This window comes from Pseudopipra pipra, chromosome 20 (genome assembly GCF_036250125.1).
Source record: "Pseudopipra pipra isolate bDixPip1 chromosome 20, bDixPip1.hap1, whole genome shotgun sequence".
NCBI lineage: Eukaryota > Metazoa > Chordata > Aves > Passeriformes > Pipridae > Pseudopipra > Pseudopipra pipra.
The window spans coordinates 7,763,882-7,777,136 of record NC_087568.1 but is presented as its reverse complement, the minus strand read 5'-3'; the positions used below and the strand labels follow the sequence as shown (position 1 = coordinate 7,777,136).

The following is a 13,255-nucleotide window of genomic DNA, read 5'->3' as shown; positions in this document are numbered from 1 at the left end:
TCTAACTCAGTTCATGCCGGGAATAAAAATGACCCTGGGCAGCTCCCTAAGTGCTGCAAATATTTGCATAGAGTTGGAAGAATGAGAGCATGGAGAAGACTGGGGAAACTGCAAGGCCATTACCAGCCAATTTAACGCTGCAGCTCATTCCCAGCCAGGTCCAGCCACGTCTCCTCTCGCCAGGTCACACCTGCCCTCCAGCTGAGGAGAGAAGCACCACTGCAAACAACATGTTTTCTTCAATCTAAATTCTTCCCTCACCCCAGAACAGCAAAAGGAGCAGAACATTAACACCTGCTTGTTTGCCCTTAGGCGCTTCCAGAGCAGTTTCGCAGAAAAATGATCAGAACAAGCATTGATTAAAACTCACAGTCTCACACCCACAGAAATCCCTTTGCCTTTTGAGCCACTGTAAAAACATCACCTTCCTTCCCATCCCAAACCCATCAGTCAGCAGGAACATGGAGCTGCTGTCCCACAACAGGTCCCTGCAGAGAGAGCAGGACACCCTTCCCAGGAGGTGACCACAGACCTACTGCAGCCGTGGGATGAGGACCCATGGATAAATTTGCACTGTTCCTGCCGGAGAGAGGCTTTGGAGACCAAGCTCTACTAAAATATTGGATTTACAGGACTTGGGGCACAGTGCAAACTGACACAGAAGCCCCTGAGCAGCAGGGAATGCAGTTTTGGGGAGGCAACGCAGCTGGGAGATGCCATGAGAGAAACCCCAGTGAGTTGTTCAGCAAAGAACAGGCTCTCATGAGGCTCAGCTTTCCTCCAGCATCCCCTACAAACACCCCGTATCTCACACCACGGCAGCTCAGCTGGGAGGAGTGCTGCAAATAGGATTTTTTCCTCCTGTTTTCCCTTAAAGTGGCTCATTGCAACACACTGTAAAACCCTTTCATCACCAATGAGGGAAAAGGTTTTACAACAGTCTTTAAAGCGAGCCCAGGCAGCAGAGAAGACCCCTCCTAGCTCTCACAGTTTTGGGCAGCACGCAGGATCTCGGGCAATGCACGCACTCCTGGGGAGCAGAATCAGAGGTTGGCGGCATCCCCAACACCTCCAGCTCACAGAGCCCCCATCCTGCCCAAATCCCAGCTCTTGCCCCTGTTCCCACACACCGCTGGGCCACGGCACGTTAAGGAACAGCTTGTCAGCTAAGCAGCAAAGGCAGCTGCTACCAAAGCAGAATAAAATCGAGTACAACGAGGAGCAGCGTGTCTGTCGTGCAAACTGCTGCTCCGGCAAGACCCCAAGCTGGCTACGAGCAGCCCCTACAGGCAGCGTCCCCGACCTCCCTCCCAGCTGCCACGCCACAGGATAATGGATTTCCTCCTCCTCCAACACAGCAGAAGCCAGGAACACAGTAAGGACAACTGTGCTGCTTGTCTGGGAGGGCAACAAACAGAAGAGGAGGAAACAGCGAGCGCTGGGATGCGGTAAGATGTAAAGCAATGTAGTGGAGCTTGTGTCTTCAAGCAGCTCTGGTTTCTTGAATTGTGTTGAAAGGCAAGGCTGTTCTGTTTAATTAAATACACTTCCAGCCCTTCTGATCACGCTCAGAAAAATTACAGCGAGAAACACACGGCTGTTGATCCAGTACAAGGCATGTGACTGAAATGGCTACAGTAAAAACAACCACAAACCTCTACTGCCTTCTTGAAATTCAATCAGTATTGAAGGTTCCTATCATCCAGGATCCATGAATGAGGCTGGCAACAGCACATCCCATTCCTGGTGGCCTGAGGAACCATCTCAGCGGGGTTCAGGGAAAGAGGCAAAGCTAAAGGAGCAGCAGGAGGCAACACTTGTGCTTCTCAGGGATGAGTTTGGGAAGGTTTGGAGGAAGAGCAAATGGACGAAAAGGCTGGAGAGCTTCTGAGGTGTCCCTGCTCCATCCCAGCAGCGCCCACAGCAATTCTCATACTCAAACATGTCAAAATAACCTCCCTCACCAGTCTGTTGTCTCCTCCTTAACCAGGGGACTGAGGCTGGCAGGCACCACACACCCTGCCTCTTCTGTGAAGCATTTGATGGGAGCACGTAGAGGCTGCTTTTGATTTTACAGTTTGTTTATAGCACACATTTGGGGAGCTACACAGGATGGGAAAATACATCCCATAAACAAACTGCTAAACAAAACAGGCTAAGTGTGTACCACTCCAAACCAAAATAGACTCCAGCAAACCGCCGCGTTTCAAGCATATGCTTCTGACAACAGCTTCGCCTGGAACCCCTGATCCCGCTTTCAGTTTTGATTTTTAGGCTCTGCACCACTGACAGCAGCTTCAGACGCCTCACACTGCTCCAGGTAATCCGAGAGCAGCTGAAAACAAGCCCAGCTGGAGGTGGAGACCAGCAAGGGTGATGAAGGTAAAAGGCTGCATCGCCCTTCCCTGCTCCCACCCTGCGGGAGGTGGGAGGCAGCAGCTGCCCAGATGTTGCCCAAGGCTGCAGGTTGTGGACACGCCATCATCTGGCTCAGGGACTGTCTCTGCAGGGACAGAAGGGGACATTGGGTGACAAAAGACGTTTACACCAACTATTTCAGGCAGACATTTAGAGTCTCCATCCCAAGAGCTGCCTCAGCAGGAGCCTCCCGTGCCCGTCAGCTGAACTCTGCCACCCTGCTAATGCCCAGAAGCAATTTCTCAAGCGTTTAAACTTTATCATCCTCCCTTCTCAGGGCTGCACTGAGGGCACCTTCCCCTGCAAATGCCTCCTCTGTCAAGATCCAAAGCTGTTGAAGCTGCGCGAAAATAATTCCCACCCACTCCTACTGCCCCGGGAAGAATATTTCTTCGGTGGTTTTGCATAACAAACAGCTACGCGGTTTGCCTGTTTCTCCTGAGAAACTCAGGCTTAGAGGAAAACACCCGGTCCAGCGCTAGTCTGAGACCAGACTTTATAAAGTTCCCCCTGCAAGGAGGAGCGGGGAGGGGGAACACGGTACCGCAGAGATTAGACCGCAGCTGCTCCTGATAACATTCAGTCACCCTGGCAGGCTGCAGCACTCCGAGTTTGTAAAGCTCCTTGGGAATCCTTCAAGATGAAAGGTACAGTATGATATGGATGTATTATATCCATGGGCTTTGTTACAGCACACGTTTCCTAGCGTGGTTTTATTGCTGGAACACAAAGTTCAGCCGAAGCCCAGGGGCTCTTCAGGTGACAAATGCACCCCTGCAGCCCTCCCTCCTCTCTGCGGGGGAAGGAAAAATGCCGAAGCCCCTGATGGGAACACGGCAGATGGAGCAGCCAGCGCCCTTCCAGCAGCAGCAGGCGAGGACCTGCCTGCACAGATAAGGGCAAAATCACCTCGGCTGGATGTGCCTTCAGTCTGCAACATGTCTGACTCCTAAATATACCTGTTAGGTCCTCAAAATGCCACTGCTGTGATCGGCTCCTCTACAGCATCCCTCCTTTTCAGCTGGACCTACTGCAGTGCCTCCTGTCCCAAGGCCATCCTCAGTAAGGGCCAGGAGGCTCCATGAGTTGAGCCTACCTTAATCAAGTGGTACCCAGAGCTGGCATCCCCTGGAAGACCCCAAGCTGCTCACCCTTCCAGACAGAATATGATGGGAGATTTTTGCCATGGACACAGCTTGACCAAATTGAATGGTCAAGGTGAAGGGTTTCCATCTCACTCCATCCCACAGAGCCTGTGCAAGGCTGTGCTGAGTAAGAGAAGCTGAGGTGGGAACAACTGGCAGCACCTGCCGTGGGAGCCCCATCACCCTGGGAATCCCATCCCAGTGGGAAACCCCCCCGGAGAGCAGACCTTGCTCTGGGTGCACGTGCCCAAGGAATTCATTGGTGGCACCAACTCTCACCTCATCAGACCCCCCAGTGGCAAAAGCAACATCCACAGGGCAAGAGTGAGCTGAGGGAGAGGCTTTTCAGGCTCCACACACAGAGCTGGTGCTCCTTGGCCAGGGTGGATAAGCAGCAGGTCCCAGTCCAGGGCTGCAGGGAACATGTTCTGCTCCAGCCTCTTTCCCTGCTCCCACACAGACGGGCTCCCCACCGTGGCACGTGCCAGCACAGGGAGCACTGCACTAAGAAGCTGATACTACTGAGCAGTTGGCTAGAGGCAATAAAAAAAATTCCTATGCTGTTGCCAACTCCTATTTTCTGTCACTTGATCCCATAGTTTAGGGATGTGCTGTGCTCCCTGGAATGCTGGAGAACCATAAAGAGCAGCAAGGGAAGGATATGGGCTGTGAATGGCCTTGGGACAGATACAGCCACAGGCCCGCTGGAATGCCAGCTCACATTAGGCAAGTGCCTCAGCAGCCAGGAGCCCTCAGGCTGGCCAGGGAGCCCAGCCAGGGCAGGAATCCAGCCACAGGCAAGGCCACCCCTCTGCCCTAGAGAGGGATAAGGGAGGGGAAATAGGAAAAAGAACCAAAGCCTCAAAGGTACCAGCACAGCTGAGCTCCTGCAAGCGTGCTCACGGCTGGGAGCAAAGTTGGGGTCTCCAGATCCTGCACCCCAGTTATACAGACCTGGGGCCGTGGGCTTTTGGAAGGGTGGGTTCACCTCCACAGTGAATCCATAGGGTGTCTGCAGCCAGGGTAGTGCCCTTCCACTGGCATATTTCATCCAACACAGAGAAAGAAAGGCATCAGGCACCAAAAAACCCCTATCAGGCTGGAGCCAGGCATTCCCTCTGTCACTGGAGGATGTGCCAGAGCCCAGCCCCAGGGAGCCCCTCTCACTCCCCCCTGCTGCATCTCCTGAGTGCAGCTGGCAATGCCATTTCTGTGTCACTCTCCTGCCCTGGAGGAACAGATGACAGAGCACGGGAGGTGCCAGGTCCTGTGGGTCCCTTCTCCCTGCAGAGATGCACAGCTGACCTTTAGCAGCCCAGCTCCCTGTGTGCTGCCATGCATGCTGCCTTTGCCTCCCTCTCCTAACAGGATCACTCCCATGCATATGCCTGGAAGCAGCACCATCAGCTCAGTAATCTTCCTAAATACAGCAGTTACCAGGTGACTGGGAAAAAATCTCTTTTACTGCTGATGCTGCTAATGGAAAATTTCTCCCTTTTCGCTGCTGTCGCTTTCAAAGCCCATCGCGGTTTCCTACAGACTCTGTCTTGCACGGAGACAGGAGAAGTGGAAGCACAGAGGGAGGGGTGCAAGGCTGGTGGGGAACAGGTAATGTGGAATTGAGGGAACTTGTTCTTCTGCCTCCTCCCCACCAGCCGCTTCCACCTACAGACAAAGCCCTGGCTCCAAATCTTATCTGCCCCATCTTCCCACAAGCAGTCACAGCCCAACCTCCTCCTGCAAGGAATTCCTTCTTCCTTCCTTCCCAACCTAAGTGCAATAAGCACACTGGATGCATTCATGAGCACTCCTTCTTGCAGGGCAGATAGCGAAGACACCCAAAGAAGCAATGGGCCAAAATCACTTACTCTGGGACTTTTTTCCCCACTTTCCTCCTTCCCAGGAGACATCCAGAAAGCCTCACCCAGCCAGTGCACATGCAGGCAGCCAAGATCACTGCTCGTCCCCTCCACATGCCATTCTGCTTCTTCAATACCATTAAGTGTCTCCATACTGTCTGGACACTGGAAACCTTAACTGCATTAGCTCAGACCCGAGCAGCAGCACAAGCATTCAATTCTTTTAAGTGGCACCACTTCTTGAGCTGGTTTTGCACAAGAACCATCTCTGTTCGATGCCATCACGCACCCCACAGGTAGGGACTGGGGAGCAGCACGGGAAAACTGGCCAAGGTTCTGCATTCCCCATTTCAGATGGCTGCAACCAGAGGAGGACACTCAGACACGGGCTGTACCATGGGCATTACAGAGGATGAAAGGCATCAATCGAGGCTTTTCCTCACTTCTTTCAATCTCCAACCCCAGCCTGCCCCACACTCTACTTTCGGTGTGATGGCAGGTGTTTCTCAAGCCACTTGCAGCTGCCAACATGTATGTCGAGGAAGCACAAGATCAATACCTCATGGTTCCCACACGTGGCATCTGTTCTCTCCTTATCCCAGCCAGTCCAGTGCCTGAACTCCTGTTACACCAGAAAAGCCCAAGGGCTCAGCCCTGTTTCACAGCCAGCCAACACCACACATCAGCACCGTGTCACTGAGGCAGCACAAAGGCTTGTCCATCACACAGCTGAGGTTCACACTTTTAGGGCTTAAAAAAGGAACAGGCAGCAAGTTTGGGAGGTAACATCCATCTGCGTGGTGGCAGTAGGAGGTCACTCACCGCCCCATTCCCCACAGAGAAATGCAAGCTCTCTGCATAATTCTGAAGAAAAGCTCGTGATATTTTTTTTCCTGAAAAAGAGTAACAAAAGCCCCTGGCACACAGACATCATGGAAAACCTGCTGCCATCAGCTGGGAGGAAGGGGGAGCAGGGGGGATCCCCAGCCACCAGCCTCCTCCTGCCTGGCAGCTCAGCTGCAGTAACCGGCTCCTCTCTCCCTCCATAGTTAATCTTCTGTTGCCACTAGCTGGTCAACGTGGGTACTCTTGGAAAGCAGCAGCTCCCCGAGTACAGCCTGCACTCAGCTACATTTTCCCAGTTTTAAGTGGGATTTTCACCCCACAAAATACGGAAGATGAAGCAAAATCCCTGCCAAGTCCACACCCTGCTGTGCTGGACAAGTCACACTCAACCTTGCCTTTGGGGAGGGAAGTGTTCATCTGAGGACTGACCCATTTTCATGGGCATTTTGTGCCTACAGCCTTTTTGGGTGTTATAGAGCTCACAGACCTGGAGCTCAGGACACACATCACCAGCACAAACATCACCCCGAGCCAGGCTCTCCTTCCTTCTGTCCAGCTACAAGAATCCAACATCTTGGAAGGCTGAAGTAATCACACAGCTTCATACAAAGAGGGGAGGAAATTGCTACTGGAAGGTTTTCCTGCTTCCCCTAGACCCTCCCCAGGCAGCCCCCACCACCAAGGACCTGGCCCAGACCCCACAACCATGCACAGCTATGGATGGGCACAAAGGGGAAGGGGAACAGCCCCCACTCTCAGGTCTGTATCTGCCCCTGTCCTCATCCCAAGGATCCCACCAACATATCTCATCCTCACAGTACCACTTTGCTTAGGCTTTTAGGCTCCCTCCACTTGCCTGGTGGAAGATGTGACTCTTTACCCCTTGGAATAGCTTGGGAACTGCCAGAAAAATTAAAAAAAAACAACAAAAAATTCCCAAACACTTGATTAACCAAACCTCTGGGCTGATACACAGAGCAGCTCAAGCCTAGCAGGAGGCAGTTAACGCAAAGGGAGGTGTGGGAACCAGACTTTGCTTATCGGCTTCTCTGCAGAGACAACCCCGTGTTTAGATACCATGCCCTGATGAGCAGAGTCTCACACTGGGCACACTCTCTCTGCCACCTACACAATGCTGTTCCAGATCCCACAGGCCAAGCCAAAGCAGAGAATGGCACTTCTGAACAGCAGCATCAATAAGTTCCATTCACACCCGTTGCTCCCCAGGGTGACCCTCCAGCCTTTCCACCCACTCTGCACAAAGAGAAGCTGGTGACAAAAGCAAGGATAGCAAAACCCTGCTCAAGCATTTTCAGGAAAAGCAGTAAATACAATCAATCCCCTGAGTGCTTTCCCTTATTTTAATGCATTCATGGAATCATTAAAGTTGGAAAAGACCTCAAAGATCATCGAGTCCAACCTTTGACCGATCAACACCTTGTCAACTAGACCAGAGCACTGAGTGCCACATCCAGTCGTTTCTTGGACACTCAACATTCTTACCCTAAAGAGGAGAAGTTCAAGTTACAAGATGGCTTCAGGAAGAGTTAAGAAAAAAAGATAAAAGCTGTAGCACCGAACTGGTGAGGAGTTGGTGGAGCTCCACAGCTTCGGGAAGTGGAGGACAATCATCAGCCAAACGCAGGGGCCGCAGGGGGACACCAGGAATGTAGACACACAGGCATGTTTTGTGACAGCCACCAAAACAAAGTACCTTGTAGCACTGCAGACGCTGTCAAACAGCATCCATTAAGCCATTTATGAGACATGAGTAGTAAACTGTTCTTATGTAAGGCACTACGGGGTAAGAGCACTGGTGAAAATCAGTCTGCCTCTTTCCTTTTCTCTCCTCTATATATATATCTGCTCACACATAGACAGAGCTCAGCTAAATTAGCTCGGAAGCTAACTGCTCCATTCCCTGAATTGCACTTAGAGCAGGCCACGCTGTGGCGGAGCAGCTATTGTAGAGAACACATGGCTGCTGACTGAATCAAGATACATACCTTAGAGGGACCTCATTGTGCAAGAATAAAGCCAATGATAGGCTGCACCAATTGCCAGAGTAACTCTAGAAGAATTAGAGGGGAAAAAAAAAAATACCACAAAGCATCAGTCGTATCCAAGGTTAAGGAAAGGGCAGGATGCTTTTTCAGGAAAAGGGATGCACAGCAATTCATAATGCACTGGTGGCAGAGTTACATTTGTCATTTCCTGCCACCACTGGGCTTTGCTGAGTAATTTTATAGTAACGTAACTTGGGGGTAGTGGGAGAAGCATCCTTCTTGTCTCCAACGCAAGAGAGAAAAAATAAACTGAGGCGTAGGAAATGGAGAAGCTGAGACACCCCTCTGGAGGAGGGACACGGAGCAAAGGGAGCTGCCCGTGGGTGTTTTGGCAGCAGGTCCCCGCTGCAGCCCAGTAGGGATGCACAAGGAATCAAAGTATTTTGCCTCTGCTGGGAGAGGGAAAAGCCATCCCCACCCTGGGCTCCCCAGATGTCAGGAGCCCACACAGAGCTGGAGCTGCTGTGGAGCATCCCTGGGCACCCACCTGGGAACACAGAACAGGAGCTGCTGTGGAGCATCCCTGGGCACCCAACCAGGAACATGGAGCAGGAGCTGCTGTGGAGCATCCCCAGGCACCCACCCGGGAACATGGAGTAGGAGCTGCTGTGGAGCATCCCCGGGCACCCACCACCCCCTAGTGGGCTCCTGCCTGCCAGGAGTGGCTGCTGCTCCTGCTGCTCATGTTGCTGCTGCTGCTCCTGATGTTGCCAGTCTGCCATGGGCCAAGGGCTGGCTGTGTAGATGTTTCCTAGTGCTGCTTTCTCCTCTGTCTCAGCCACGCAGCGGCTCCTGCAGACCAGGCTGCCCCGCAGGCAGGGATGCTACACTGAAAGCTCTCGCTTTATGCACTGAAATGAATAAAATCTCATACTGTCAGGGAAGAGATAAAGTTGTTTCCTCCCTAGAAGGAGAAATCCTTTAAAGAAAACGACATAGAGCACCGCATCTGTTCCAGACACCGACTCAGGGCATCTATCTCCTCAGCCTATTTTAATTTGGTTTGCCCATAAAAAGGATCAGCAGAAGATGTGACACTTCAGGACATGGTTTACTGGTGGACTTTGCAGTGTTAGTTTTAGAGTTGGACTTGATGATCCGAAAGGTCTCTTCCAATCTAAATAATTCCATGACTCTAAGCTCCACAGTGCTGCAGACAAGGCTCTGGCACCTACCAGCCTTCAGCTACAGATCGCCCACCCTCCTTTAATGCCAAGGAGTGATGAGAGGCACAGGAACCACTCCAGTGTTGGGAGACTCACTAGGCTGGGACTTACTGAGCAGTCCAAGGCTACAGACTGGCTACTTAAACTCACTGCCACCATGCAAGGCAATGTTTTATTTCCTGCTTCCTGGTCTGGAAAGATTTTTAAGCCCTGCAGAACAGGGTGCCCTCAATTTAATCTCAACTTATTTCACTTCTGAGTCTGTAGTATCAGCACCATGACTCTGCTCTGCCTGCTTTTTCCTCTTTTTTTTTTCCTTTCAAAAACCCCTCCAGGATGCCAGTCAGGGTGGCTGTGCTGAGCTGTGTGCTTTAGGAGGTCATCCTACCCCATCCTTACCCTCTTGAGGCCAGAAAACTATCTCTGCTTACAGCAAGATCCTGCACTCCAAGGCATTTAGGAGCCCTCAACACATTTGCAGTCTGCAGGATGTCAGCTCTTACGTGTCCTCCTGAGTTCATGCCCAGACAGCCACTAAACACGTCCAGCAACATGCATAAATAGATATAATCCAGAAGAAATCAGCTAAAGATTTTGCCAATGAGAAATCTCTTCCCCCACATCACTCCAAAGCCATTCAACTGCCCTCCCGCTTGTAACGTGATTTTCACCTCCAAGAGCCCATCACAAGGCAGCAGCAGCTCTCACGTTCCCACCCACTGATGAACTTAGAAAAGGATGAAGGGGGGAAGAAACCACCACAGAAAACTGCAGCCTTAATTTCTGCACTGGAAAAAACCAGCCAGCAGAAATGCTTTACAGCCCTCACCCAGAGAAGAGTTAACTGCGAGCGAGACACAGTTGCCACTCCAGGAGACGGGGAGAAATGCAACAAATTTGAAATATCAGAACATACAGAGCAATTCATGAGCTAGACCTTGGGGAAGGACAAGTGTTTTACCTTCTCTGGAAGCAACGAGCTGATTAATTTCAGGACCATGATGAAGCCATCCCACCATAGGCAAAGCTTTCATTTATCTTCCAATCTGCCTCATGTCTGTGGGTTCAGGGAAACAGGAGGGGACGTTTTGAGGTCTACTGTGCATGAAGGGGCAGCAAAACCCCCATAGATTTGCACAAGACTTGCTTCATATTCACGAGTACACACGTAACCAATGTGCCAGGCAAGAAAAAGAGAATTTTTTTAGACAAAGATATGGTCCCTTTACTGGCAGGCACTCACAGAAATAGGATTTGCTATACAAGATCATGTCTCTGATCTATGAAGACAAATTTCTCTCCTCCAACTTGAGCTATTATCTAAGCTCACACAGGGGGGTTTCTTTGCCATCTGATATATTTAGATCAGTGCGCAATTCACACCCAGTCCCTGAAGAAACTGTACTCTAATCTGAAAATTAACTCGGTGAACCATGAAACTTCTTGTTACTTTTAGCTGCTGTATGGTAAACGTCATTCCTACTGCATCAAACCCTTTCTCACTTTTATTACTTGAAATACAGTATCGGCTTCGTATGGGATTTTTGCAGTTGACCAACCGTGTCTAAGGAATCCGCAAAGCCAGAGCCTGAAAGCCTCGAGAAGTACCATCAACTTATTTATTATGGGTGTTTGCTACGAGAAAGCTCCACGCAAGGTAAAATGACAGGACTGGGAGACACAGACAGACGTTTCCCTACCCTGGCTCATCGCGCCCAGTGAAAAGCGATCACTTCCACGAGGTTTGGGAAGAGACTTGGGGTCGGTGCCCCCCGGTCAGCCTGCACATGGGCACACCTTGACACACCTGAGGCACACAGAGTGATGCACTGGAAGTCACAACCCAGTGTGTCAAGCGATATCTCAGCCCCAAGATAAGCGGGTACTCGAATTATCTTAGGTTCGGACACCGAAAAACAGGAAAGCTAATGGATAAAGCAGAGATCAACAAAACCCCTTCGGTGACCTGGCAGAGTAAACACCGAGCTGCCCAGGTGACATTCTTAACAGTTCCCCTGGAGGATCCCCAGGCTGATTAGGGCACAGAAATAGGTAAAAGTGACAAGAGGCAGCTCGGCCATCCCATCCGAGACAACAGAATCCGGCATCGAGATCAAAGTACGACCACAGAATTATTTCTAGTCCCATCCCCCTCCCCACGAAGCCGAGAGCGGAGGAAAGTCTGCGGCGTTCGCACAGACCCGGAACGCTGGAGTTGTGCGTGAAGCAAGAGCGAGCTTCGAGAATTAAGACGAAGCATTTATAAAATCAGGCTCTGGCTAGAAAAACAGCCCCTCCCGCTGTGCCAGGCTCGGCGGAACCTCCTCGGGGCTCAGAGCTCAACTTGGAGCACACGAGGCAGCCCCCATCACTTCCAGCCTGCGCGGGGATGCTCTCCTCCTCCCGGGGATGCTCTCCTCCTCCCGGGGCTGGCAGCGGCGGCAGCCTCAGGCCCTGCTAAAAAATCCCTCCCCGACAGGAAAGGAGGAAAAAACCACCAAACCCAAAAACCAGGATGCAGCACGGGCAGGGTTAGAAAGCCCCAAAACACATCCAGCCGCCCGCGGAGCGGGGAGGGCGGACACGGAGCCGGCGCGGCGGGTGTCAGATGCTTCGGGGGATGATCCGGGATGGAGGGGCGGGATGCGGGACGGGACGGGACGGGGCGGGCGCCTACCGAGGGTGAAGAAGGGCAGCTCGGTGTTGTCCAGATCGTCCTGCACGGCGACGCGGCCGGGCAGCTCGCTGCGGACGAAGAGCAGCAGGCGGGACTCGGCGGCGGCGGCGGGCGGCGGGGCTCCGCTCCAGCTGATGTCGTTCTCCCGGAGCACCGGCAGCGTGGACACCGTCACCGTCTTCACGCGGCAGGGGCCGGGGGGCTCCCGCGACGCCGCCGCGCCGGGCCCGCCGCCGAGAGGCACCGCCGGCGGCGGCAGCAGCAGCAGCAGCATCAGCAGCACCGGCAGCACCGGGGGTGGAGCGGCGGCCCCGCGGCGCGGCGGAGCGGCCATGCCGGCCGGAGCCAGGCGCTGCGAGCCGCCGAGCGCGGAAGGCGAGCGGAGCCGGGCGCTCTGAGCAGCCCCAGCCCCGCCGCCGCCGCCGCCCGGACCCGCCTCCCGCCCCGCCCCGAGCGCCGCTCCCCGCGGACCCTCCGCCCGCCCCGGGCTGGGAACGCCGCTCGCCGGGCGGAGAGATGGGTTCGGCACCGGCCCCGGCCCCGCGGCCGCTCCCCCCGCCCCGGCTGCGCTGTGCTCCCACCGCCAGACCGCTCCCGCATCGCCGCTGCCGCTCCTGACCCACAAAATCTGGAGAGGGGCTTTGGGCAAGGGCACGGAGTGACAGGACAAGGGGGATGGCTTGGAGCGGACAGAGGGCAGGGTTAGATGGGGTATTAGGGAGAATTTTTTCCCTGCGAGGGCAGTGAGGCTCTGGTTGTTCAGGGAAGCTGTTCAAGGCCAGGTTGGACGAGGCTTGGAGCAACCTGGTCTAGTGGAAGGTGTCCCTGCCCATGGCAGGGGGGACTGGGAATGAATGATCTTTAAGGTCCCTTCCAAACCAAACCGTTCTAGGAATCTGTGATTTTGTGAAAATCCCATGTCTCTCCACCTCTTCTCCCATCCAGCTCATTGCCACTCTTCCCTGCAAGCTGTTCCTTCCTCGCAGCCAACTGTTGGGGTGCAACACCACAGCAATGGGTTTCCTGTGAGCTTTTGCTAATTATTACCCTCTCCTAAGTGAATAGACACCCCCAGCAT

At 53.1% G+C, this 13,255-nt stretch overlaps 1 protein-coding gene across 1 annotated transcript in view; it reads right to left on the bottom strand.

Moving 5' to 3' along the window:
• ASTN2 (astrotactin 2) overlaps window positions 1-12,562 on the bottom strand; it is a 324,150-nt gene extending 311,588 nt beyond the window's left edge. Inside the window, exon 1 of the mRNA XM_064677101.1 lies at window positions 12,178-12,562. Within this exon, the coding sequence (XP_064533171.1) occupies window positions 12,178-12,511 (334 nt within the window). The 5' untranslated portion in view covers window positions 12,512-12,562. The remainder of the gene's footprint in view (window positions 1-12,177) is intronic.
• Window positions 12,563-13,255: the final 693 nt, after the last annotated feature.